We start from the raw sequence: 25,075 nt of genomic DNA, 5'->3' as shown, positions 1-25,075 counted from the left end.
TAAAAATTAGTTTTAAACCCTAAGTGATACAACATGACTATTAAATTAACTTTCGTTTCGCACTTCTGTTGATCGTTATGAGTTATGGAATTTGATCTACACTCTTGATTACATGCACTGACACATAAACAGGAGGCTCATGACATAGCTTAGCAAGTTGTTTAAGCGGTAACACCGAGGGTGTTACACGCCCCATCCCCAGCGTCCGGCTCGTGCGCCCATCACTCATTGTGCCCTCATAAAGCACTTGCAACGTGAAACGCTTGGATGCAACATACGTGTAACATAGATGAAATATTCGAAACATGCTCTTACAACATATGTGTGAAACATATGTAACATCTAGATAAAACACTTGCAACATGTGTGTGAAACATATGCAACATCCAAATAAAACACTTGCTGCAACATACGTCTGAAATAGACGAAACATTTTGAACAAACGCTTGCAACATACCTCTAAAAACACTTGCACAATATGCAACATGTGCAACATCTACATGTAATAGTTGCAGCATACCTCTGAAACATCTGAAACACTTGAAACATACATTTGTAACAAAGAGGTGGAAAAGGCCGGGACCGATCGATTTCGGTCGTCGGGGTGGGATCCGGCAGCGAGCGGCGGCGCTCGAGCACCACCACCAGCGTACCGGCCATGAGTGGACGGTGCAGCGCACGGCCAAAGCAAAGAGTGAGGTGCAGGTGGGGCGCGTGACAGGCGGGAGCAAGAAGCAAGCGAGTGTGTGGCACAGGGTGAGGCGCGTGGTGGAAGAAGGCCGCAGCAGCAGGCAGAGTGAGGCGTGGTATCTATAGGATGGAGACTAGCATTACCGCTAATTTTATGTCTGATTGAGGAGATAGATTATCTTAGTTCTCAGTTCGGTCGAAGAGATATCCAAGGTATGGGACGAGAGCACTTGTGCTTGCAGGGCCAGTTCGCTAGGAGGAATTTGATGGAATCTGTGAGAGAATAAACAGTGTTTTCCAGCCATAAACAGTGAATTCAGGCTGATTTCAAGGGCAGGTGAACGGGGCCGCAATCGTCAACATCAAAAGTAACTTTCGTTTATGGGCCCACATGTCATCCTCTATGCATACTATAATTATCTTTTTTTCCCCTTACGGCCTTATCTTCTCACGGACTCTCACGGTGCAACTTTCGTTTATGGGCCCACAATACAACTGTTTTATCCATAGCTTTCAGTTTCTTCTACAGCCACAGAGACAAGAGAAACATGGAGAAGAAGGGCCTAATAATGGAGAAGGTCCACCTTCAAGTTTTCATCCTCCTACTCTTGAGTTCACCCTGCGAATCGGATGACCAGTTCACACAAGCAAAGCCACTCTTCCCTGGAGACATGCTCATCTCCAAGGAGGGGGTCTTTGCGCTTGGCTTCTTCTCCCCGACCAACTCCAACGAGAGCCTGTACATCGGAATCTGGTACCACAACATCCCTGATCGTACCCTAGTGTGGGTCGCCAACCGTGACAGCCCTATCACCAACACCACTCCGTCAGCGGCCAAGCTCGCCATCACCGACAACCAAGAGCTCGCGCTGTCGGACTCTACTACAGGCCGTCCTCTGTGGACGACGGCCACCGGAGGCGCCGGAGTTATCGCGGTGCTACTCAGCTCTGGAAACTTTGTCCTCCGATCGGCGAACGGCACCGCCATGTGGCAAAGCTTCGACCACCCAACCGACACAATCCTTCCAACGATGAGGGTTTTGTTCAGCTACCAGGGACATGTGGTGACGCGCCTGTTTGCTTCGAAGGGCCCTGCTGACCCGTCCACTGGGGACTTCTCCGTTAGCATGGATCCCAGCTCAAAGCTCCAGATCTTTGTTTGGCATGGGACCAGACTCTACTACCGCATCAATTTCTTCAGCGACGTCTCGGCGTTCGGTGGTAGTGTTAGCTATGCTACTACCACTGTCATCGTGTCCGTGTCGAGGGTAAACGAAGATGGGCTCTACTTCATGTACACAGTCTCAGGCGACTCACCGGCATTTACGCGTCTTTCGCTTGATTACACAGGCAAGATAAGGCTCCTGACCTGGAACAACGACACATCGTCGTGGACAGCCGGTTATGAGCGCCCAAGCTCTGGCTGTGACCTCTACGCGGCGTGCGGCCCTTTCGGCTACTGCGACAATACAGAGTCTGTGCCGAGTTGTCGATGCCTCGATGGGTTCGAGCCCATCGACGGCCATGACGTCTCCAGAGGATGCAGGAGAAACGAGGCGTTGGTGTGCGGAATGGAGGATCGCTTTGTGACTTTGTCTGGGATGAAGGCTCCCCAAGGCTTCATGCATGTCGACAACACAAGCTTCGACCAGTGCGTGACCGAGTGCAGCACAAACTGCTCCTGCACGGCGTATGCTTATTTCAACATGAGCACTGCCGGGGCTTGGGCTTACACGTCGAGGTGCCTGGTATGGACTGGGGATCTCGTCGATACGGGAAAAGTTCCCAGCTTTGGTGAGGACCTGTACATCCGGCTTGCCGCCGTATCCCATGGTATGCAATGCACTGCCGCCCACTCTAAAATTGATGAAATCCATTTGCAATATTGATGCCATTTTTTTAAGGATTATTGATGCCATTTTTCACAGATGCAAAATTCAAACTTGAGCAATTTGCATCTGTAAATAGACATGAGCATATATATTGCAGCCTCAGCTTTTCACAATATCATATTCCCATAAGTGCTTATTTGGCTGCACACCAATCCACATGGTTACGTGGATCATATGTGGATCGGTCTGCAGCCAAAGAAGGCATTAGGCCCATTCCCCATCAATGCTCACTAGTGTGAGAAGGAGGGAGGAGGGGCCAGTTTCAAGTCCTTGAATTTCACAGCAACATTACTGACTGCTTGTTTGGGTAGGCAGGTATTTGAATCAATTCCAATGGATCGACATCTAAATTATAGTTATCCCCCTCCCCCCTTCGAAAGCAATATGTTTAATCCTGACCCATCCGAATGAACCATTGATACAACGATGCCCTATTACTCCAATCTCCAAATGAAGTTGTAAGATTTACATGACATAATAGTTCAGGCTCAGGTTATTGATAGATTAGTGGGAGTGTTCACATATGTTAGATAATCTACTGTTTCCTTGTATGAACGCATGGCAGGGGAAGGCGGCACCGAAAATGCCTCCTACTGCGGTACTGTAGCCACTGCAGAGGCAGGCGCCGAATGGCTCACCTGTCGGACTGTAGCCACATGTAGGGAGAGACGCAGAAGTCAGTCCTGCTGTGTTATCTAGTCACTGTTACAGCAGGACAGCTGTACTATGACTAGATGTATAGAGTTGTATATATAGTTTGCCACTGTAACTCAACAAAGAGAGTTCAGATTTGCCATCTCGTATACAGGGCTCCGGCCAGCACTAGTGTCTCTACCGTGTGTGTACGTTCTGTTCTCCCTTCTTCTAGCTCTAGTCATAGTGTGTGGTCGGACAATGTCTGTTGTGGTCGGCACGACTAGTGGGTGCTCGGCAAGACTGGTGAGTGGTCGACTCACCTGAGCCGGTGATCCTGTGGGCTAACAAGTGGTATTGGAGCCGTACAAGCGCTATCGCCGGACTAACCGCTGGCGATGATGAACGGTTCGGAGATGGGTGAGCAGTGGCACTGTTGTGGCTGCCCAGCCACGACAGGAGGTCGTTGTTCGCACGGTGCGGGAGGTCAGCGGCACCAGTTGGCCGATGCTGACTCGCACTAACTATGGGGAGTGGTCGGTGACCATGAAGGTCAAGCTCAGAGCCCGACGGCTCTGGAATACTGTTGACAAGGGCACCGGCAATGAGGAAGATGACATGTCAGCGTTGGAGGCTATCCTCGCTGCTGTACCGGCAGAGTACAGTGAGCCCTTGGGGGCGAAGAGCTCTGCTAAGAAGGCGTGGGAGGCTATTGTGGCGATGCACGTCGGTTCCGACCGCGCAAAGAAGGCGACAGCCCAGCTTCTGAAGCAGGAGTACGCCAACCTCAAGTTCAAGGATGATAAATCGGTGGAGGACTTCTCCCTCTGCCTGCAGACACTCATCAGCACGCTAAAGAGCCACGGCATCACCATCGATGAAGAGGAGGTGGTCTCCAAGTACCTCCACTCCATGCTGGCAAAGTACATCCAGATCGCTCTCTCCATAGAGACAATGCTGGACTTGTCCACCCTCATGATTGAGGATGTGATAGGTCGTCTGCGGGCGGTGGATGAGCGCCTAGAGCAGGCGACAGCAACGAAGGACAGCAGCAAGCTGTTGCTGATAGAAGAGGAGTGGACTGCTCAGAGGAACTCCGGAGTAGCCTCCTCCAGCCGCAGTGGCGATGGCAAGCACCGCGGAAAGGCTTCTTCATGGAAGAAGAAGCACGTTGACCCCAACGCCTGCTGACGCTGCGGAAAGATGGGCCATTGGGCATGGGAGTGCCCAAATCGCAAGCAGGAGAAGAAGGCTGGCGCTCATCTAGCGCAAGCTGACGATGAGGATGAGGCCACTATCCTGATGGCAACGTTCTGTGCACTGCACGACGTCGAGGTCGAGGAGAAGGGAAAGGTGACAGCGATGAAAGGGCCTGTGAAGGTCCTGAAGGCTGTCGACCCCGACGAACCATGCGCCCAAGTCCACCTTGGACATGTGGGCGCCGACCAGGAGCAGCGGTGGTATCTGGACTCCGGTACCAGCAACCGCATGACAGGCTCCAAGGAAGCCTTCTCCGAGCTCGACGACGATGTTACCGGTATGGTGAAGTTTGGTGACGGCTCAAGGGTGGCAATCCAAGGGCACGACACCATCATCTTCAGGTGCTAGAACGGGGAGCACCGTGCGCTGATGGATGTATATTACATCCCATAGCTGTGTTCCAACATCATCAGCATTGGTTAGCTAGATGAGCGCGATAGCGAGGTACTGATCAAGGATGGAGTCCTTAGGATCAGGGACCAGAAGCAGAGACTTCTTGCCAAGGTGAAGAGGTCCCAGAACTGGTTGTACCTGCTTGACCTGAAGGTAGAGCAGTCGGTGTGCCTGGTGGCATGGCACACCGAGGAATCGTGGCTATGGCATGCCCGGTTCGAACATCTCAGCTTCGACGCGCTTGGTCAGCTGGAGAAGATGGTCCGAGGGCTACCCTACATTGAGCATGGAGGTGAGCTATATGATAGCTACCTAGCCAGGAAGCAGAGGCTACCATTCCCAAAGGTGGCCAAGTATAGTGCGTCGAACGCTCTCGAGCTCGTCCACGGCGATCTCTGCGGGCCGATCATGCCAGCCACAAACGGTGGTCGACGGTACTTCCTCCTACTCATGGATGATTACAGTCACTACATGTGGCTGCAACTCCTAATGAGCAAGGACGAAGCGGCAGCGGTGATTAAGAAGTTCAAGATGCGCATAGAGGCCAAGAGTGGCAAGAAGCTCCACACGCTAAGGACTGATTGTGGTGGCGAATTCACTTCGGTGGAGTTCGCTGTGTACTACACGGATCAGGGTGTGGTGCGACAACAGAATGGCATGGTGGAGCGACGGAACCAGACGGTGGTCGGCATGGCTCGATCCATGATGAAGGCCAAAGGCATGCCGGAAGGTTCTGGGGTGAGGTGGTGACCACAGCGATGTTCATCCTCAACCGCTTGCCCACCAAGGCCCTGAAGGGCAAGACACCATTCGAGGCTTGGTATGGGTAGAAGCCTAGCGTGTCCTTCCTCCAGACATCTGGCTGCATCGGCCACGTCAGGAAGACAAAGCCGATCCTTACCAAGCTGAAGGACTGGAGCACACCGATGGTGTTCCTAGGCCACGTGGAGGGTACCAAGGCGTACCGGCTCTACGACCCACGTAGAGACAAGGTGCTTGTCTCGCATGACGTCATGTTCGACGAGAAGGCGGCTTGGGACTACAACAGTCCGAGCACGGGGGAAGTTGGCGGCTTCACCAGCACCTTTGTTGTCGAGCACTTGGTCATCCACAGTGGTGGAGACGCTGGGGAAGAGGTGCCGAGCACTTCGAGAGGGGTGCCGAGCACTCCAGCGATAGAGCCGAGCACTTTGGGAGGGATGCCGAGCACTCCAGGAGGAGTGTCGAGCACTCCTAGAGGGATGCCGAGCACGCCAGAAGTGGTGCCGGGAGGTTCTGCAGTGGCGCGACCACTCCAGGACGGGTGCCGAGCACTCCCGTAGCGGAGCCAAGACGTCTTGCAGTGGTGCCGACCACTCCAAGACTGAGGCTGAGCACTCCTATAGTGGTGCCGAGCACTGCAAGAGTTGTGATGAGCTATCCAGAAGTAGGGCCGAGCACTGCATCCAGGGTGCCAAGCACTTTGGTGGAACAAGGAACTCCATCGACACTGATCGAGTTCGCCTCACCTCTAAGTGACATCACTGAGTTCGTGGATGCCTTCCACGAAGGTGAGGAGGTGCGGTTCCGCAGACTGGACAACCTCATTGGTGGCATAGGTCCCTCAGGCCTAGCGGGTAGGCTGCTCAATGACCCAGAGCTGCTATTTGTCAGTGCTGAGGAACCACCCACGTTTGCGCTAGCCGAGCGCGATGGAAACTAGCGACGGGCAATGCTAGAGGAGATGAAGGCGATCAAGGACAACGAGACTTGGCAGCTTGTCGATCCACCTCCAGGATACCGTCCGATCAGCCTGAAGTGGGTGTACAAAGTCAAGCGGGACGAGCACGGCGCCATTGTCAAGCACAAGGCGCGCCTCGTGGCCTGAGGCTTTGTTCAGTGCGAGGGCATCGACTTCGAGGAAGTCTTTGCGCCGATAGCGAGCATGGAGTCTGTTCGTTTGCTACTAGATTTGGCAGCAGCAAAGGACTGGTGCATCCATCACTTGAACGTTAAATCGGCCTTCCTCAATGGCGAGCTGGCGGAAATGGTCTTCGTCAGGCAACCTCTAGGTTTCGCCATCAAGGGAGAGGAGCACAGGGTGCTCTGACTGAGCAAGGCGCTCTACGGGCTACGGCAAGCCCCTCGAGCATGGAATGCCAAGCTTGACGCCATGCTGGGTGAGCTTGGGTTCATGAGGTGCGTAACCGAGCATGTGCTCTACACGCGGCGATGGGGGAAGGAGGAGCTCGTTGTCGGCGTGTATGTGGACGACTTGATCATCACCAGCGCGCACATGAAGGACATCCACAGCTTCAAACGTGAGATGGTGGCTCATTTTTGATTGAGCAATCTCGGAGCGCTCACCTACTACCTCAGCATTGAGGAGACACAGGGGAGGGAGGCACACACGCTCGGTCAGAGCACACATGCCTCGAAGCTGTTGGAGCGGAGCGGCATGGCTGAGTGCAAGCCATGCGTGACTCCGATGGAGGAGCGGCTGAAGCTGATGAAGGCCAGCACCGTGGCGAAGATGGATGCAACACTCTACCGGAGCATCGGCGGCGGTCTGCGCTACCTAGTCCACACGAGGCCGGACATTGTGTTCGTCGTGGGCTACGTTAGACGCTTTATGGAGGATCCCAGAGAGCATCATTGGCTACAGTGAAGCGGCTACTGCGCTATATCATGGGGACGGTGGATCAGGGGATCATCTTTTCCAAGACCGGTGGGAGTAGGCTGTAGCTCACTGTGTTCAGCGATGCAGACATGGCAGGGGACATCGACGGACGACGGAGCACCTCTGGCGTGCTCGTCTTCCTCGGGTCGGCTCCAATTTCATGGCTATCGCTAAAATAGAAGGTGGTGGTGCTATCTACGTGCGAGGCAGAGTATGTAGCGGCGGCCACAGTGGCATGCCAAGTTGTGTGGCTACGTCGGCTGCTGGGCGAGCTGATCGGTGTGGAAGCTCATCCACCAGCACCGATGGTGGACAACCAGCCTGACATCGCCCTTGCGAAGAATCTGGTTCTGCACGACCGGAGCAAACACATCGACGTGAATTTCCACTTCCTCAAGGACTGTGTCGATGGAGGGCAGATCGTCATCGAGTTCATCAAAACTGGTCAGTAACTCGCGGACATCCTCACCAAGTCGCTCAGACGTCTTCGACCCACGGAGCTGAAGGAGATGATCGGCATGGAGGGGGTACAAGGGTTAGCAGTAGGATTATGGGAAGATTATTAAATAATCTACTATTTCCTTGTATGAATCCATGGTAGGGGAAGGTGGCGCTGAAAAGGCCCCCTACTATGGTACTGTAGCCGCTACAGAGGTAGGCGCCAAATGGCTCACCTGCCGGACTATAGCCACATGTAGAGACAGGCGCAGAAGTCAGTCCTGTTGTCTTATCTAGTCACTGTTACAGTAGGGCAGCTGTACTAGGACTAGATGGGTAGAGTTGTATATATAGTTTGCCATTGCAACTACACAAAGAGAGTTTAGATTTGCCATCTCGTATACAGGGCTCTGGCCAGGGCTGGTGTCTCTGCTATGTGTGTACGTTCTATTCTTCCTTCTTCTTCTAGCTCTAGTCATAGTGTGTGGTCAGACAACGTCTATTGTGGTCGGCACGGCTAGTGGGTGCTCGGCAACACTGGTGAGTGGTCGACTCACCTGAGCCGGTGATCCTGTGGGCTAACAACATAATCATAGATGTGTCACAGTATTGTATGCAAGCAAAGTAAACTAATTGGAAGTTATATATACTTTTTTTAAACGTAAGTTATTTATACTCAATGCCATAAATTCTAACGCATATATATGCTCCTATTTGCAGTTCAAAAGAAGAGAAATTTGGTGAAGATTTTGCTCCCAATTACAGCATTGGTGCTGCTAATCACATTCACAATGCTTGTCTTGACGTACAAACATAGAGGTAAAAAAGGAGTCATTTATTGCAAGATGAAAGTTGTTGTGTAAGTGTTGACGAGGGTGAACCCATTGTTATTTCTCCTGGCAGGAACACGGCAAAAGAAGAAAGTCCAGAAGAGACACATGTTACAATATTTGAGGTCTACAGACCAAGCTGGGGACAAGAATATAGAGTTTCCATTTATTGACTTCGAAGACATTGTTGTGGCAACAGACAATTTCTCAGACACCAATATGCTTGGAAAGGGAGGTTTTGGCAAAGTTTACAAGGTATTATAGCAAAACGGTTTTCTACCTTGAACAATTACTCCACACCACTAGTTAAACTGTATAATTTTGGCCAACGAAATCATGTAGGGAATGTTGGAAGGTATCAATGAAGTAGCCATCAAGAGACTAAGTAAGAGTTCTGGGCAAGGCACCGAGGAATTTAGAAATGAAGTAGTCTTGATTGCAAAATTGCAGCACAAGAATCTAGTTAGGCTTCTTGGTTGTTGTATTCACGAAGATGAGAAGCTATTGGTCTATGAATACATGCCCAATAAAAGCTTGGATTACTTCGTCTTTGGTACATGTAGATTTAAAATTTTGGTACTGTTGATCAAACCCAATTAGTATGCACATATGCCTTCTGATATGCCTGATGCATTGTTCTTACTAGACACTGCAAGAAAATCAATGCTTCCATGGCCGACAAGGTTCAAGATAATCAAGGGGATAGCACGAGGAATTATGTATCTCCATCAGGACTCCAGGTTAACTATAATCCATAGAGATCTCAAAGCAAGCAACATTTTGTTGGACACTGAGATGATCCCTAAGATATCAGATTTTGGCATGGCTAGAATATTCAGTGGCGACCAACATCAAGCAAATACAAACCGGGTTGTTGGGACGTAGTAAGTAACTCGCACGCTGTCAATTCTTCAGATGGAATTTATATGCTAGCACTTATTTAGGACTTCAGATCGCCCTATCCTAAATAACTAGTGAATCTCTGTACAGTGGCTATATGTCACCTGAATATGCAATGGAAGGTGCATTTTCGGTCAAGTCAGACACCTACAGCTTCGGTGTTCTGCTGTTGGAGATTGTGAGTGGAATAAAGATCAGCTCACCACATCTTCTGATGGACTTTCCTAACCTTATAGTCCAGGTAAGTATTGAGGGATGCGCCCAATCCAGTACCTTATGGTCCACCAAAATATATTAGCTAATAAAAGATTTCATCTCTGTTCAGGCTTGGAACCTATGGAAGGATGGCAAGATAGAAGATTTGGTGGACTCATCTGTTAAAGAGAATTGTCCTCTCGATGAAATTTCACGATGCATCCATATAGGACTTTTGTGTGTTCAAGACAGTCCAAACTGTAGACCACTTATGTCAGCAGTTGTGTTCATGCTGGAGAACAAAACCTCGCCGCTCCCAATACCAATGCAGCCCGTGTATTTTGCACGCAGAGATGCCAAACCTGGAGGAGCTAACAACAACAGGGTATCGTCCGTGAATGACATGAGCCTCACGGCACTAGAGGGCCGTTAGATGGTGTTCTTTGCAAATTGCGCTTCAAGTTATTATTCTGAAAACTTAAGATTTCAGAATAAGTGATTTTCAATTATTTGCAACAACAAGCCTTTGCTTCAACTGTATGAATGAACTAGCAAGCTAGGTTGTCCACGCAAATGGCATGGTTAACTTTTTCATTAGAGGATTTTGGTAATTTTACCCTAAATGATTTTTGTATATAGTTTTGCTTATTTGTTTTTTTTTGAAACCTTGTTTTGCTTATTTGTTTGATTGTAATGATCTTCTCTATGCTCCCCTTCTGTATTCGCAAAGTCAATTAAGCAACCGGTCGCGCTGCTATTACAGCGTCCGACTCTTGGCCGCGACGGGCCGGCCCAGCAGAACCCCCACTCCCCCCATCCAACGTTGCGACCTTTCCTTACAACCAAGCATCTTCCCCCTTTCGTTTCATTTTGGCAGCGCAGTGACGAGTCCGTGCGTGATGAGGGCGCCGCAGCTTGCGGCGACTCTGGCCAGGCACACGGCAAGGCATAGCAGTAGGCGCCGGTGCGGCTCCCATCGCCGGAGTGCACGCGCGGCTGAGGCCGCGTGGCTCTCCGTCGAGCGGTGCCACATCCGCGCCCTTAATAGCGGCGGCGCACACACCTAGGGTGAGCAGGAGCCCGGCGTGCTTGCTTGCTTTGGCAGGTCGCGGTGCCTGGGTGTGCTCCTCGTCTTCAAATCGTCGACCCCTCCCTCTGTTGCCACGCCATGTTCTACCAGCAGCGGGCTTCCATTCTTTAACGGTAGAGGGCGACTCACACCTACCTGTATCTGCAACTTCTTTCTTGGAAACATTGATTCAAGATTGATGTATGATTTATCCAAGTTATACTGTTTGACGCCTGCTTCAAAGGTGGATTCCATGTGTTCCAGCCTATTTGTTTTGCTTTTTGCCTTTATAACTCTTGATTTGCAGCATTTGTCACTGAGTAGGTGTTGTATTCATGGAAAGTGCATTGCCACCACACACATAAGTACCAGTTTTAGTTTCATCTATGAATCTTAGTGAGATTTCTACCCATGCTGCTATTTTATGTCAATGTTCGATCATTTCATTTCTATTGGAAAGTTGTACCATGGCTGAATGAACCTGCTTAAATTATTTTGTAGAAATTATGGATTTGTGTTTCGTGCATTGCCTTAGCTCAAGATCTCATTGCATAATTTGTGTTCAGCTCAACATCTCATTGCTCTATCTAAAATGTAAAGCTCAATCTTCACGAATCAAGAGCCCCTGCAATGAATGCCTACCTTCAGTTCATAACGTAGATTTCCTCATATAAAAAGAAAAGCGATCATGTACTATCTATTTACTGACGTTTTAAATATCTCATCCATTCATCCTCAGTCTGTTAGGTTGCTGCAGCTGTGTTTTCAGTTTTAGTGACATTCCCAGCATACTAAAAATGTCTTTGGCAAAACATAGTGGCATGTTGTTTTGATCTACTTCTCCCTGCATATCATCTTTCATCTTACTGGATACCTATTTACTGATTATAAAGTCATTTACTAATTTGAACATGTTTCAGTGCTCAGTTTAATGAACTTAATTTATTTTGGGATTTGTGAAAATCGTAGTATGTTTGCTGAGAAAGACGTAGTTTTGTGCATAACATATATCAAAGTTAGCAGTTAAGTGGTAAGTAGTTGAGCCACTCAGCATGTTCCTCCTTTGTTCGGTGGTGGCAGCAAGCACATGCAGTTAGCTTAGGTTCTGAACTTTGTCATTTGCACGAATTTTGGTCATCTTTTTAGGTTGCAAGTAATTTTATTTATTTATCAGTTGATTTCACTTGCCTAAGCTAGATTGGTTGTAGCAGTTTGCATGCATGTGTGTTGATAGGAACAGAGTACCAGTTGTAGTCACTATTTTTCAAATAGTTCAGAGTATTTTTGCTTCAGTGCATTTCGCTTATGGCAGCAGCACAGTGAGGCTTTAATTTGTGCTATTTCTTTAAGCAGTAATCGCTATTTCAGCTTTTAGAGTCTGGTAGCTATGTTATCAATTTTAGTTTTAGTTTATGTTTGCTTGTCAATTTCAGTTTTATTTTTTAGTAGCTATGTTGTCATTTTCATTTTTAGTTTCTTTTTGCTATTTCAGTTTTTACAGTCCGGTAGCTATGTTGTCAATTTTAGTTTTAGTTTCTGTTTTCTATTTCAGTATTTGGAGTCTCGCAGGGATTCCAGCTCACTTGAGTGGTTGAAACTTGGAAGTCTGAAATTTAAGTTTTTAGCTTGAGCAACATGTTGGTTGAATTGCTTTTCTATCTCTGTAGCCTTCAGTTTTCTTCAGTATTTAACATTCAGTATCTCATTCTTTTTTTCAGTATTGCATTCTTTTTTTTCTTTTTTTTATCAATTTCAGTTTGCATTTTCATTTAGTAATTTCACTTTTTAATTTCAGTTTTGCAATTTCCAATATTGTTTCAGTCTCAGCTTTCTCAGTTTTGTTTCAGTCTTAGTTTATTTTTGTTCAATTTTAATATCATTATATCTATTTTAGTTCCTCTCAGTTCAATTTCAGTCATCTTTCCGTTTGCAAACATGGCAATAGCTGTTGCAAACAATAACTGTTGCTAACAATAACTGTTTGCATTTTCATTTAGTGATTTTAGTTTTTAGTTTCAGTTTTGCGATGTCAGTTTGTAATTTTATTTTGCAATTTCATTTAGTAATTTTAGTTTTTAATTTCAGTTTTGCAATTTCAGTTTTTAATTTGAGTTATTTTAGTTAAGTTTTTCAGTTTTGCATTCATGTGATTTAGTGCGGAGACGAGTGACCAATCTGCGGGGAGGAGGAGCAAATCTGTGGAGAGGAGCAGTAGATTCGGATCGATGGAGTGGGGGTGGCTGCTGGCAGATTCGAGCGGAAAGGAGGAGCAGATTTGAGCTAGTTGTATAATAACTTGCCCCCTTATTAGCAGCTTATGCAATGTTTACTTTAATAATTTGCCCTAGCAGGTGTACAACTATAGTACTACGTGGTAGTAACTCCTCTTGATATTTTTTCCCCGAGCTTGTGTATACTATGTGGCAACTTTAGTATATCTTTGGAGTAGCAACTTTAGGATTACAAGGCAGTAACTTCATTGATAAATCTTCTAGCATGTATTACACATAAATCTCATAGCAATTTCAGTTTGTAATTTTAGTTTTTAATTTCAGTTTTGCAATTTCAGTTATTTTAGTTAAGTTTTTCAGTTTTTGCATTCATGTGTTTTAGTGCGGAGAGGAACGGCCAATCTGTGAGGAGGAGGAGCAAATCGGCGGAGGGGAGCAGATTTGGATCGATGGAGTGGGGGTGTCTGCTTGCAGATTCGAGTGGAAAGGAGGAGCATATATGAGCTAGTTGTATAATAACTTGCCCCTCAGTTGGCAGCTTATGCTCTGCTTACTTTAATAATTTGCCCCAACAGTTGTACAACTATAGTATTATGCGGTAGTAACTCCTTTGATATTTTTTGCCCCTCTAAGCTTGTTCATACTATGTAACAACTTTAGTATATTTTGAAGTAGCAACTTTAGTATTACATGGTACTAACTCCTTTTGATATTTTTTGCCCTGAGCTTGTGTATAATATTTGATAACTCTAGTATATTTTTGAGTGGCAACTTTAGTATTATAAGATAGTAACTCTTTTGATAAATCTCCCAGCATGCTGCCCCACCATGATTTCCGTGTCGATTGTATTTCTTCGGAACCTCCGCACCACCAGCCTTGTACCGTTGCATAGCCCATTGGCAGGGTCAATATTCCTAAGCAATATGACAGGACACCCGAGCTTGAGCTTCAAGACGTGTGGAGGGCAGGAGGACCAAGCGATGTTTATGGCATTGTCAAGCATCTGGATGTTCCTCCTCCTGTTCAGTACCTCAGCCTTTCTTGTTCCTAGTCTGTACACTCTGAGCATTGCATTCGGGGATGTGTTTGGAGCAAGGCACCTCCTGTACGGTGAAAAGTCCCTTGATGCGATAACAAGAGTTAACGACTTGGTTTTGGTTGGATTGGGGCATCTAGTTGGTTATCCCATCGCTTCTGCGTCCGGTGAGGATGCAGATATGTCAATTCTCGCTTTTGCCGTCATGTTTGTACATCTCATATCTTAATTTCTACACATGGTAAACCCTCTGGTTGGTTGTTTCAGTTGGTGCGCTGCGGGGCTTATTGACAAACAATTTGGTTGCACTAAAAGGGTCCTGCCCGAATTGTGGTGAGCGTGTTAGGTTCAGTTCTAGTAGTAATGTAATGATACTAATCAGTTATCGTTCTGCTTATCATTTATTCGTAATCATCTGGTGATCTGAGAAACTTGAGCATGTTGATGTCAGGTATTTGCATTTGTCAAGACTGATAAATCCGTTCGAGCACCTCATAGAGCAGAATGTCATGTCTGTGAGTGCCCTTTGGAGTACCGCACGAAAATTGAGGTACACAGAACCCCTGTATTTTCATGCTACTTTGCAATATCAAAATGTCGGCAAAAAAAAAAAAGTCAAATTATGATTTTCGGATGGCAATGCATGCAAAACAACACAATTTCCTTTTTCAGAGTACAATGACATCTGCTGATCTGCACCAAGATTGTGTTGTATATAAAAAAATCTGCTACCCCTTAGCATTGTACATGTTCAGCTCCTTAACTGTGACACATTTCGCATTCAAAACCAATGCTGCAATGCACTAATGAATCACATGTGCTTAATAAAGTTATTTATTATTTATGGGCTCGATTCCAGATTTTAATAGGGTTCACAAGTGGGTGAATTCACTATAGATTTTTTTCCCACTACAGAATATGGAATCTTAGTTTTTCCCGTTTGTCATGGTGTTCTGCAGAAATCTTTGTCAGGGCCTAGAAGAAGTTGGGTCTACGGTCGGGTTTATCTAGTGAAGTAAGGGCATCCTAGGAAACGGAAATGGATAAATGACTAAAATTCTAATTGCAGCTGATGAAGAAAGTTTAGATAATCTGATGAGATGGAGCCCTTCTGATCGACTGAAACATTTTTTAGATGCCACTCTTATTGATCAGTACGGCTTACTGTGTACGAATCATTTTAAAGATTTGATCAAGCCAAGTGTTTTGCAAAACAGATACATTCCTTTCTGAGATGTGTCCATACGCAGCAGATGAACCCATGCTGCATTATATTCTTTTCTATTTTCTGTGTTTAGATAAACCCATAGTACAACAATTTGGATAAAGAACTGCTCAAGAGGTTACGAAAGTGTCATTGCTATCAGGAGGGAGGGTCACTGAAAGGCCGACACTCTGCACCAAACATGCTTAATCATTTGATCGAAGATGTGCGTTAATTAATTTATCGTGGATAACTCAGCATGTATTCAGACTTGGTTCAAATGTGATGTGTTATACAAGTATATGTATGAAGTTTTCTGGTTAATATATGTTCTCAGATTCATTTACCCAAATCTGGAACCTGTCTTGATGTCTGATAACACTTGATCAATTGCATCGCGCCATCTTTCTTTCATATAGAATGAGTCATTTCATTAACCTACGATAGCAAGTTAATACTGAGATAGCAAACAACATCCGGTATGTTCATGCCAAATGTGTTGAGGTGCGCAAAAAGTCTCGGTACAGCCGGGACAGAATAGTGGATTAGAAAATGAAACGAAATGAATCAAAAGGAAAAAAAATTAAACACAGTTTGGTCTCCTAGCAGAGTTCCTTTTTCCCAAGCGCAAGTGGGACTTGTGACAGGGTAAGAGGTAAGTCAGGTTTCTATCAGATCATTACCTATAAGATTGTAGGGAAATTCTGAACACGTGGTTGTTTGGCTGACCTGTTGGCTCGCTGAATAGCAGAGGCAAAATTCTTCTGAAAACTGGATGAATTAGATTACGGATGAAGCTGCGTCCCAAGTGTGCATCTTCATCTATGGCATAGTGGCAGGCGAATAGCATAGTTTATAGGTAGGTTACGAAATAAGCAAAATATTAGTAGATCGAGGAGGTGTATAAGGAGAAATCTAGCTGGCTCTGGCCGTTGCCAGAACTGGACACCTTGTCACCTGAAAAAAGGAAAACATAGTACACACTCGATAATTTAGAATTTTTTTTAAAAAAAATTGTGTTACCACCGAATATATTCTATGGACTAATCATTCAATGTGTTGCAAGATAAAACCCAGATAACCAAGTTTTGAAATACACACCATCTTCAGTACAATATAAGGTAAACTTATAGCTTAAAATCTGAGATGGACTGAATGGGAGATAGATTCATGTCACTACAACTTCCAAATCAAAACATCCAAATCAAAACAAAAATAATAATAAGCTAAACTAATACTATTACATCTTTATTTTTCTCTCATCCTGGGTACCCACGACAACCTGAACAATCTCACCAACCATCTCCTAGTATTACCAAGCATAATTAAAAAATCATCAAGCAATGAGATATGAAGGGAATTAGGGAATAAAAAAAATGCAATATACATGATTGCAGCACAAGAACATCCACTTGATGAGCAATCCTTGCAAGCAATAGAACATCCAACAGGCTCGAAACATCCAACAAGCAATAGAACATCCACTCAACAAAAGTAGTAACAGAATAATTTTCAGTTATAGCTCATACTTGTTACTTCATGAACTTAGACAGAAAAAGAAAAAATGCATGAAGATGTTTGGAAATATTAAGGTTCCAGACCAATTTTATCGAGAAAAATAAGCTAAGTTTCAATAACAATTTATTTTTTCTGATCAGTTACAAGCTTATATGTGAGTCCTTTTCCCCTTGAAAAACAAATTGCCAGAATGGGTTTGCAGTTCAAGATCAGAAAAAAAACCATTGCATGATAGCAACAGATGTTTAGCAATTCCAATGGGTTCACTTTATGCTTTAACATGACTATTAGTAATGAACCCTTTAGTTGGCAGGGGTACACTGCTTGTGATAAAGGTTAAAGCAATAAGCAACAGAAAACCATCAAAGGTATTTGACACACTGGAGAACTAAAAGAAGGCATTTTTGCAAGCTCATAGGAGATGAATTTGACAAACGTTTAGTTCACGGTTCACAGTTCACATAGCACATAGTGGTGCCGTGACAAGCCTTATGTTCTTTGGGACGGGCCTCGACACTCAAATTACAGAAGTATAAGCAAAGTCAGTGTCTGTCAGAAAGTTTCTCCTTTGCTTGGAATGGAAAGCAAGGATAGAAGCCACTTTGCTCTGATTAACCTAGAGCCGTAGGCTGTAGAGAAATTAAACTTAGACATGAAAAAACAATTACCTGCATTACTTCATGAGTGAAGTGTAGAAACAAAAGGAAGCATGTTGCCTTCTCCACATAACAAATTTCAGTTAACTAACATCAATCCTAAGCTTTTTCAACTTGCTGAACCCAAAAGCACAATTTCTAGAAAAGTAAGCTAAGACAGTGACTTGTGTTGTAACTAAAAACTGGTAACCTCAATTCAATGCAACTATCAATGGATTACCTTTTAGTCCCAGATTTTTGAGCGTAGGTCAATTTGTATAGAGGAACGCTTCGTTTAAGTTTGTACCTTGCACAACAAAAGGAAATTCAAGAAGTGAAGTCACCGAGAGAAAAGAAGAAAAAAATATTAGGAAGCAAGGAAACTGAAATAGTGCAGCATGAACATGAGCACAAGAAAAAAAATCTTGATCCAATGATAAAATCAGAAAGGCAAAGATGAGACCTCAGGTCCATCCATCCGCAGCCAGAAAAAATCTAGATAAATCAAATGGGAGTAGGATTAGGAAATGAAGCAAAACAAAAAAAAAAGTAGATAAGGACATGGCACTCCACATCTGAAGGCCTAAATGGCTAAATCTCTAGGTACATACACCAGATCCGTGAATTTGAATCGCAAATCAAATATAGAAACCCAAAATCGAAGGAGAAAATCCCAAAGTAGAGCAACCCATATATCAATCCATAAACCCTACGCAAGAAATCTGAAATGAGGCAGCCCACATCATTCCACGGCAATCACAGAATAGAGGTAGTTGCAGCGGGAAGGGCGGGTGGAGATGAGCAGATAGGCAAGGGTGAGGTCTAGCCAGGGAGCGACGTCGACAGCTCTACTTCCACCGAGCTGAGCCGCTGCCGGCGGCGGCGAGGACGAGGCAGTTAGGGTTTCGTTGAACGGCCGCGGCGATGGTCACCGGCGGGCCACGCACCGTGTGCCGAGGGCGCCGCCGCTCCGGGAGAGAGAGGGAGAGGGAGGGAGAAGGAGAGAGAGAGAGAGAGAGAGGGAGAGGGAGGGAGAAGGAGAGAGAGAGAGAGGAGGGGGAGCCCTGAGGCAGGCACCGAGGACGGCGAGGGCAAGGGCGAGGAGCCGCCTCCGCTGCTGGGTCGTTGCTCCGCCTTCCGCCGTCTGCTTCTGCTTCACGCACGCGGGGCGAGCTGCGGAGCTGGGCAGTGGCGGACCCAGGATTTTTGCATAGGGTATGCGCCGCAAAAAAAATTCTTATATAATTCGGTAAACCATTTATAATTCGGTAAAACCATATTATAATTCGGTAAAACGACGTCAAATCTTAATATAAATTGTTCAAATGAAATACAAATACTTCGAAATATAATAATAGGAGACTTACAATATTACTTGTTTATCCGCCGCTTTCTCAATGACATGAATGTCTCCATTATATCATCTTCATTAACTTAGAAGAAAATATCCCGCTCAATAAATATGACTAGACAATCATCCAAAACAGTATCACCTATCTTATTCCTTGACTTTGTTTTCACTATAACCAATGTAGAAAATACCCTTTCAACACTCGCAGTTGCCACTAGTAAAAGCAATATCAATTTAAGAAGTAAGTACACCATATCATACACTTTATGCCTCTTTGTTTCAACAAGCTTAACTGAGAGATCAACAATGTTGTCTAGACCTTGGAAGCTAGCATCTTGTCGCATGTCATCAATATAATTATCAAGTTGCAATTCCAGTTTTAACAAATCATTGTTGGAGAAGTCCTTAGGATAAAATTCAGCCAATCTACGTACCTTCTTGATTTAATCCACTCCCTGATTCAAGCTCACCACACTCTAGTGCTTTCTTGATATTCTCAAGCCTAGCATTTTGAAGCATATCATGACGCTTGCAAGAAACCCCAACAATGTTCAACAAGATAGATACTTGATCAAAAATAGTCTTGCAGTCAGTATTTCCTTTGGCAACAGCAACAAGAACTAGTTAGAGTTGATGTGCAAAGCAATGAATATAATAAGCGGAAGGTGATTCTTGCATGATTAAAGTTTTGAGCCCTTTAATATCTCCTTTCATATTGCTAGCCCCATCATAACCTTGACCTCTAATCTGCTGCATACTCAATCCATTACTAACAAGTAAAACTTCAATTGCTTTCTTAAGTGACAAAGAGGTAGTATCATCTACATGAACAACTCCAATAAAGTGCTCACATGGCCTTCCAAGTTTATCAACATAACGCAAGCAAAGAGCTAGTTGTTCTTTATGTGATATATCACTAGACTCATCAGCTAAAATTGCATAGGGCTCATCACCAAGTTCCTCAATTATTTTCTTTCTAGTTTCTATGGCACAACAGTGAATAATTTGCTTTTGTATCTTTGGGCTAGTCAAAGTGCAATTACCTGGTGCATTGTTCAAGACATACTTGTTCACTTCTTTACTATTTCCTACAAGAAACTTTAAAAGTTCAATGAAGTTGCCTCTGTTGCTACTCTTCACTTTCATCATATTCACGGAATGCCAATCCTTGATGCAAAAGAAACTTGATACATCTAAGTGAATATGTCAATCTTTTCTTGTAAAGACGAAGCTCCTCCTCACTCTACTTGTCAATGTTATAATCAATTGCTACCTTGGGATTCATAAAACCAATGTACTTCTCTTGAGCTGCTTTATGTGCCCTAGAACCAGAATGTTTGAGAAGTGTTGTGTTTCCTATATTCCAATTATTCCATCCATCAACAATAAAAGTTTTTGACCCACTACCCTTCTTGAACAAGTAGCATATGAAGCAAAATGCAGAATCCTTCTTGTCACTATATTCAAGCCACTCATAATTATACAACCATTGTATACTGAATCGACGAGGTACGCCTCCAATGTTTCGGTATGGAAAATCATGTATATAAGGTTTGCAAGCACCTTTAGTAATATATGCTCTACGAATTGCATCTTGATCATTAACAGGATAATCTTCAATGGGCAGCCTTTCACCTGGATCATATGGTAGGCGATTGATGTCATACGCCGGCAGCTTTGATGCGGGCGGTGGCGGTGATGCTAGCGGGGGCGAGGGCAAATGATCTACAATTTCTTCAACTTGTACTCTATCTTTTTCTTGATTCTGATCTTCCACAATATTTTCATCCGGAGGTGGGTCAATAGCAGCCGCCTTCTTTGCTGCTTTCTGAAAAAGGGATCGAATGTCTCCGTTTCTTTTCATAATTCAAGACTCAAGAGTTCTGGAAAAAACACTCGCCAATTAGCAAAACTAACGATCGGAAGAAAAAACCTGGAACTGAGGAAGCACGGGGATGGACGGGGAGTATCACCTGAGGAACTGAGGAAGGACTGGCGATTAGTCTTGCAGGCGATGGCCAGGCCGGGCAAAGCGACGGGCGATGATCTACTGGTAGGGCGGTGGCGGGCGCGCTGTGCACGGCACCAAGCGGTCGAGCTAGGAGCCGGCGCTGGCGCACGCGAAGAGCAGGTAGTCCTGGACTCCTGGTACGACGCGTCATAGTCTCATAGACGAGGTCCGGGTCCAGCGCATGCTTGCCTGCTTGGGCCGGATGTGGCCCGAGTCGTAGTCATGGGCCCCGCGACCAAGTCACCGAGCCGTAGTCATGGACCCTGCTTGCGCACGCGAAGAGCTGTATCTCGTAGAGCATGATGTATGGTTGACGGGTGGCCCACAGGGTGGTCGGTGGACCACCCTGACCACCCACTAGGTCCGCCAATGGAGCTGGGGCGGCGTATGCGGGCGGACGGCGGTTCCGCGGGACGGGAGAGATAGCTCGCAGGGCGGGGCGAATCGTGCAAGGGGGATTTCCTTTGAGACTTTTCCTTACAAGCCATTATAAAAGTTTCTAATTCCTTCTCTGCCACAGAAATTTTAGCTATCCCTCCTCAGTCCCTCGCGCAAAGTTTTCTGGTCCCGTGTGCCACTTCCGTCAGGTTACAGAGTGACGGCCGATAACGGAGGGATAAGAAGACTTTTTTGCCCCTGTGTCCAGGCGTCAGGAGCAGAATTTTTTCACTTGCCCTTAACGCCACAAATTTGACAAACCAGTAAACATAGATTCAGAAAGAGATCTCATTCAGAAACCAGAACAACAAATTTGACAAACCAGTTACGAAAATTTCACAAACCATAACAGCATTTCATAAACCAGTCATGACATAGACCAGACCATTGTTTTGGTCATGACATAGACCAGACCATTGTTTTGGTCATGCACAGACCACTGTTTTGGTCTTACAAAATGCAGGTTATGGTCAATAGATAGACCACATGAGTTATAAAATATCTGGAGTTTTGAGTCATCCCACATACAACAACTAAATGTCAAGCTTCCTTTTGCTTCTGGTACCCATAGCAGGACTATCTGGAGTTGTAGATACCTTGGCTCTTGTATTCATAGCAGGACTGTCAAGCTTCCTTTTCTTATTCACTGCTGTCTTGGGTCTCCCTTTGTTCTCAGTTGTGTTGATATCGTCAACAGTGTTGACATGCTCAGGTTCTGGCTCCAGGCTAGCAGGGAACACAATGCTCAAAGGCAGAGGCTGCAGGCTTCCAGTTTCTGGCTGGTTGGAGCCTGTTCCAGATCTTCTAAAGCAAAAAAAGTATAGGGTTAGTTGACTTATAAACCTGTAGTACAAGGAAAATGTCAAGAACATGAGCCTCTGTATTGGTTTTATTGGTTTTCTTCAGTGACATAGAAAGCTTAATGTAGTGTCTAACCCTATGGCATCATAAATTAGTTAGTGCCTTGGTTTGCTTAGGAGTAAAAGCAGTACCTGATCAAGGGTGCCATCAGCCACGTGCTGCGGCTGCGAGTCGTCACCGGAGCCCGTCCTCCCGCCGGTGTGCTTCGTCTGAACTACCTGCTGCAGCAGCTGCTGCTGCGCCCTCCGGGTCTTCTCCTCCTCCTTGGCCTGCAGCGCCTTGGTGACCTCGGCGACGGTGATGAGGCGGTACGCCTGGGCGAGCACCAGCGCGTCGCGGGGCTTGAGCAGCTTCACCCACGTGATGCGCGCGGCACCATGATGCTTGAGCAGCACACTGAGCTTACTTGTGCCCTGCTTGGGCTTTTGTTCCCATTTATGATGTGCAACTGTACAAGAGTAACAAGATACATGTCCTACCCAATCTATCGTACAATGTATACATGTGAACTGTATTTCCATGAAACAAGGCATTGCTTCTTGTCATCTCAGCTTTTCGATTAATAAATTACATAGCTGTAGCTATTACAGAAAATAATATAATAAGAGTTATCACATGGGAATGGGAAGTAGGTTCATATGTTTAATAAGACAGGATCTCGGACAGAGTTTAGTAGAGCTAATATTCAGAATTAACTAAACTATTGAGCAGGAATTTTCATTTCTTTGTTTTGGGAAAGTGGAAAAAAGAAACTAACAGTTAATTCAGAAGCAGCTATCAAGCGCAGCTAACTTTGTGATGTGACTATTAGCCTAGGAAAACTAGCCAGATCAACATATTTAAACCATACAAGACAAATAGCTGCTAATCAGTAAAAAAATCCTCCCCAAAGAATCCCACAATTTCATTAAGAAATGATCCATGGGCAAACAGTATTTCAAAATTTCTTAGAAAAATTATTACTGGTCATAACAACGGCTGCTACATTTAGCTAGAATAGATGACAGGTCACAGGTTGCTCCATCTGACAAATACATTGTGAACTGATATACAGAAGCAAACGTCTACAGAAACATAGTACGCCGCAATGCTGAGAATGACCCAGCTCAATATGGACAAATCATCTTGAGCTATCCAAAAGAACTTTGATATTAAAGTTGAAGGTCATAAGTCTTCAGTCCAAAAATTAGCTCAGTGAGTACGAATTACAAATAAAGAGTTTGCTATGTTAAGGACCACTTAGCTCAGTATTAGCCAGTAGTACCAATGTTACTGCTAAGATAGTTAGCAGTATATAATGTTTCGACCTAGCAATAAACAAAAACAGTGGTGGAACACTGAATCCTTAAGCGCCATGGTTCCTGGGGTCACATGGGGCTCACAAAACATTTTTTTTTTTTTGCAATGCTATATGACCCCTATGACAGCAGGCTGTTAGTAAGCAATCATTCTTCCTAAATCACAACCTTGACCTCAAAAAGAAGGTGAAAAATGGAGCTCAAAACAAAAAAATTGTCATCAGCCTCATGATCCAGGCAGGCATCATACAACCAACATATGTCTAAAGGACCATTGTTGCTGACGTTTACCAAGCCTAAAGTTATGTCCATGCAGATGCAGCTAAACCTCCATTGCTTCACAGTGTACACTCTTACAGAATCCCCTCCCCCTTCTGAGTGGCGCAAACCACAACTTTATGTACAGAAACTAAACCTCGACAATAACTAGAATTGCACGAGCGTCGAATTCTTGTTTCTCTTGATGACCAGTGAACGCAGCTAACAAATAGCCGCTTCTAAGCACCTCGTGTCGTGTATTAGACTACTTGGCAGTAACGTTGCCACCTTATTTGCGGGTATTCTATTCAATTAACAGACAAACATGAGCTGCGAGCGATGATCTATCACAGGAGGTAGTCATCACAATATGAACCGTTTGCTGGAACGCAGATCTTATTCCTGACCCAAGTCCCAAAGGCCCGGAATTTCATGAGACATCAAATTTAAAACAGGAAATGATTACGGGTAGCGGCTTTCCAGCATAGAAACCTCAAAATCGGGGCCAAAGAAATCCATGGATGCTAATCATGCAGTAGTATTCGATCGATACTACCACCAACTATACTAATTGGGGGGGGGGGGGAATGAGGCTGGTCGTTCGGGCGATGTCCCCGAGGTAGGCGAAGGCTCACCTTGGAGGGTCCATGTACGGGCCTCCCCCGCGCGTGCAGCTCGTCGAAGGGCGACGCGGACGCGGCCGCCACCTCGACAACCCTCCTCCGGCGGGCGGCCCCTCCACCTGCCGGGGTAAACGGCAGCTGCGGCGTGGGCGGCGGTAGGGGCAGCCTGAGGCGCTGCTGCGCGGCGGAGGGCGGCACGCGGAGGCTGTAGGCGGTTGGCATGTGGGCTGTCGCCGAAGGCTAGGGTTTTGAGAGAGAGAGAGAGAGAGGAGTTCGCGAGAGAGACGAGAAAAGAGGAATCAGAGACTGTAGTGTCTTTTGTGGGACTGACCGAGGGACAAAAGGGTCATCGTATCCCTCCGTTACCGGCCGTCATGTTCTAGACAGACGGAAGTGGCGTACAGGTCCAGAAAACTTTGCGCGGGGGACTAAGGAGGAGCAGCCAAAATTTCTGTGGCAGAGAAGGAATTAGAAACTTTTATAATGGCTTGTAGGGAAAAGTCTCATTTCCTTTTACACGACGCACGGTGTCGCAGGGAAGGGGCGGATCGCTCGTTTCCTTTTACACGATGTGCAGTATCGCAGGGAAGGAGCGGCGACGATTGTCGCATGAAACGATGGTTTCTTTTTAGTTGTAGGGGAAGAGAAACC

At 45.6% G+C, this 25,075-nt stretch overlaps 1 protein-coding gene, 1 long non-coding RNA gene and 1 pseudogene across 3 annotated transcripts; all 3 read left to right on the top strand.

Moving 5' to 3' along the window:
- The first annotated feature begins 1,239 nt into the window (after nt 1-1,239).
- On the top strand, nt 1,240-10,571 carry LOC136491537 (G-type lectin S-receptor-like serine/threonine-protein kinase At1g11410). 2 transcript variants are annotated; one of them, XM_066487859.1, is made up of 7 exons: nt 1,240-2,523; nt 8,686-8,784; nt 8,869-9,050; nt 9,138-9,180; nt 9,442-9,679; nt 9,786-9,936; nt 10,021-10,571. In XM_066487859.1, exons 1-7 carry the CDS (start codon nt 1,260-1,262, stop codon nt 10,321-10,323), a joined length of 2,280 nt encoding a protein of 759 aa, XP_066343956.1. In that variant the 5' UTR covers nt 1,240-1,259; the 3' UTR covers nt 10,324-10,571. The 2 variants fall into 2 exon arrangements, with proteins under 2 accessions (XP_066343956.1, XP_066343955.1); XM_066487858.1 differs by having other exon boundaries at nt 9,138-9,348.
- A 209-nt stretch (nt 10,572-10,780) lies between these two features.
- On the top strand, nt 10,781-13,944 carry LOC136494520 (uncharacterized). The gene is made up of 3 exons (XR_010768623.1): nt 10,781-11,093; nt 13,115-13,245; nt 13,573-13,944. It is a non-coding gene; the product is annotated as an uncharacterized lncRNA (long non-coding RNA).
- A 227-nt stretch (nt 13,945-14,171) lies between these two features.
- On the top strand, nt 14,172-15,300 carry LOC136492394 (uncharacterized; annotated as a pseudogene).
- Nucleotides 15,301-25,075: the final 9,775 nt, after the last annotated feature.

The sequence above is a fragment of the Miscanthus floridulus genome, chromosome 11 (genome assembly GCF_019320115.1).
Source record: "Miscanthus floridulus cultivar M001 chromosome 11, ASM1932011v1, whole genome shotgun sequence".
Classification (NCBI taxonomy): Eukaryota; Viridiplantae; Streptophyta; class Magnoliopsida; order Poales; family Poaceae; genus Miscanthus; species Miscanthus floridulus.
The sequence above is the reverse complement of the archived record's forward strand: the minus strand, read 5'-3'. Positions and strand labels throughout refer to the sequence as shown.

Excerpts from the sequence above, each read along its gene's own strand:
- LOC136491537 (XM_066487858.1), top strand. The coding sequence starts at position 1,260 with ATGGAGAAGGTCCACCTTCAAGTTTTCATCCTCCTACTCTTGAGTTCA. Across the intron at positions 9,680-9,785 it reads AACCGGGTTGTTGGGACGTA|TGGCTATATGTCACCTGAAT; the intron begins GTAAGTAACTCG and ends ATCTCTGTACAG. Across the intron at positions 9,937-10,020 it reads TTCCTAACCTTATAGTCCAG|GCTTGGAACCTATGGAAGGA; the intron begins GTAAGTATTGAG and ends ATCTCTGTTCAG.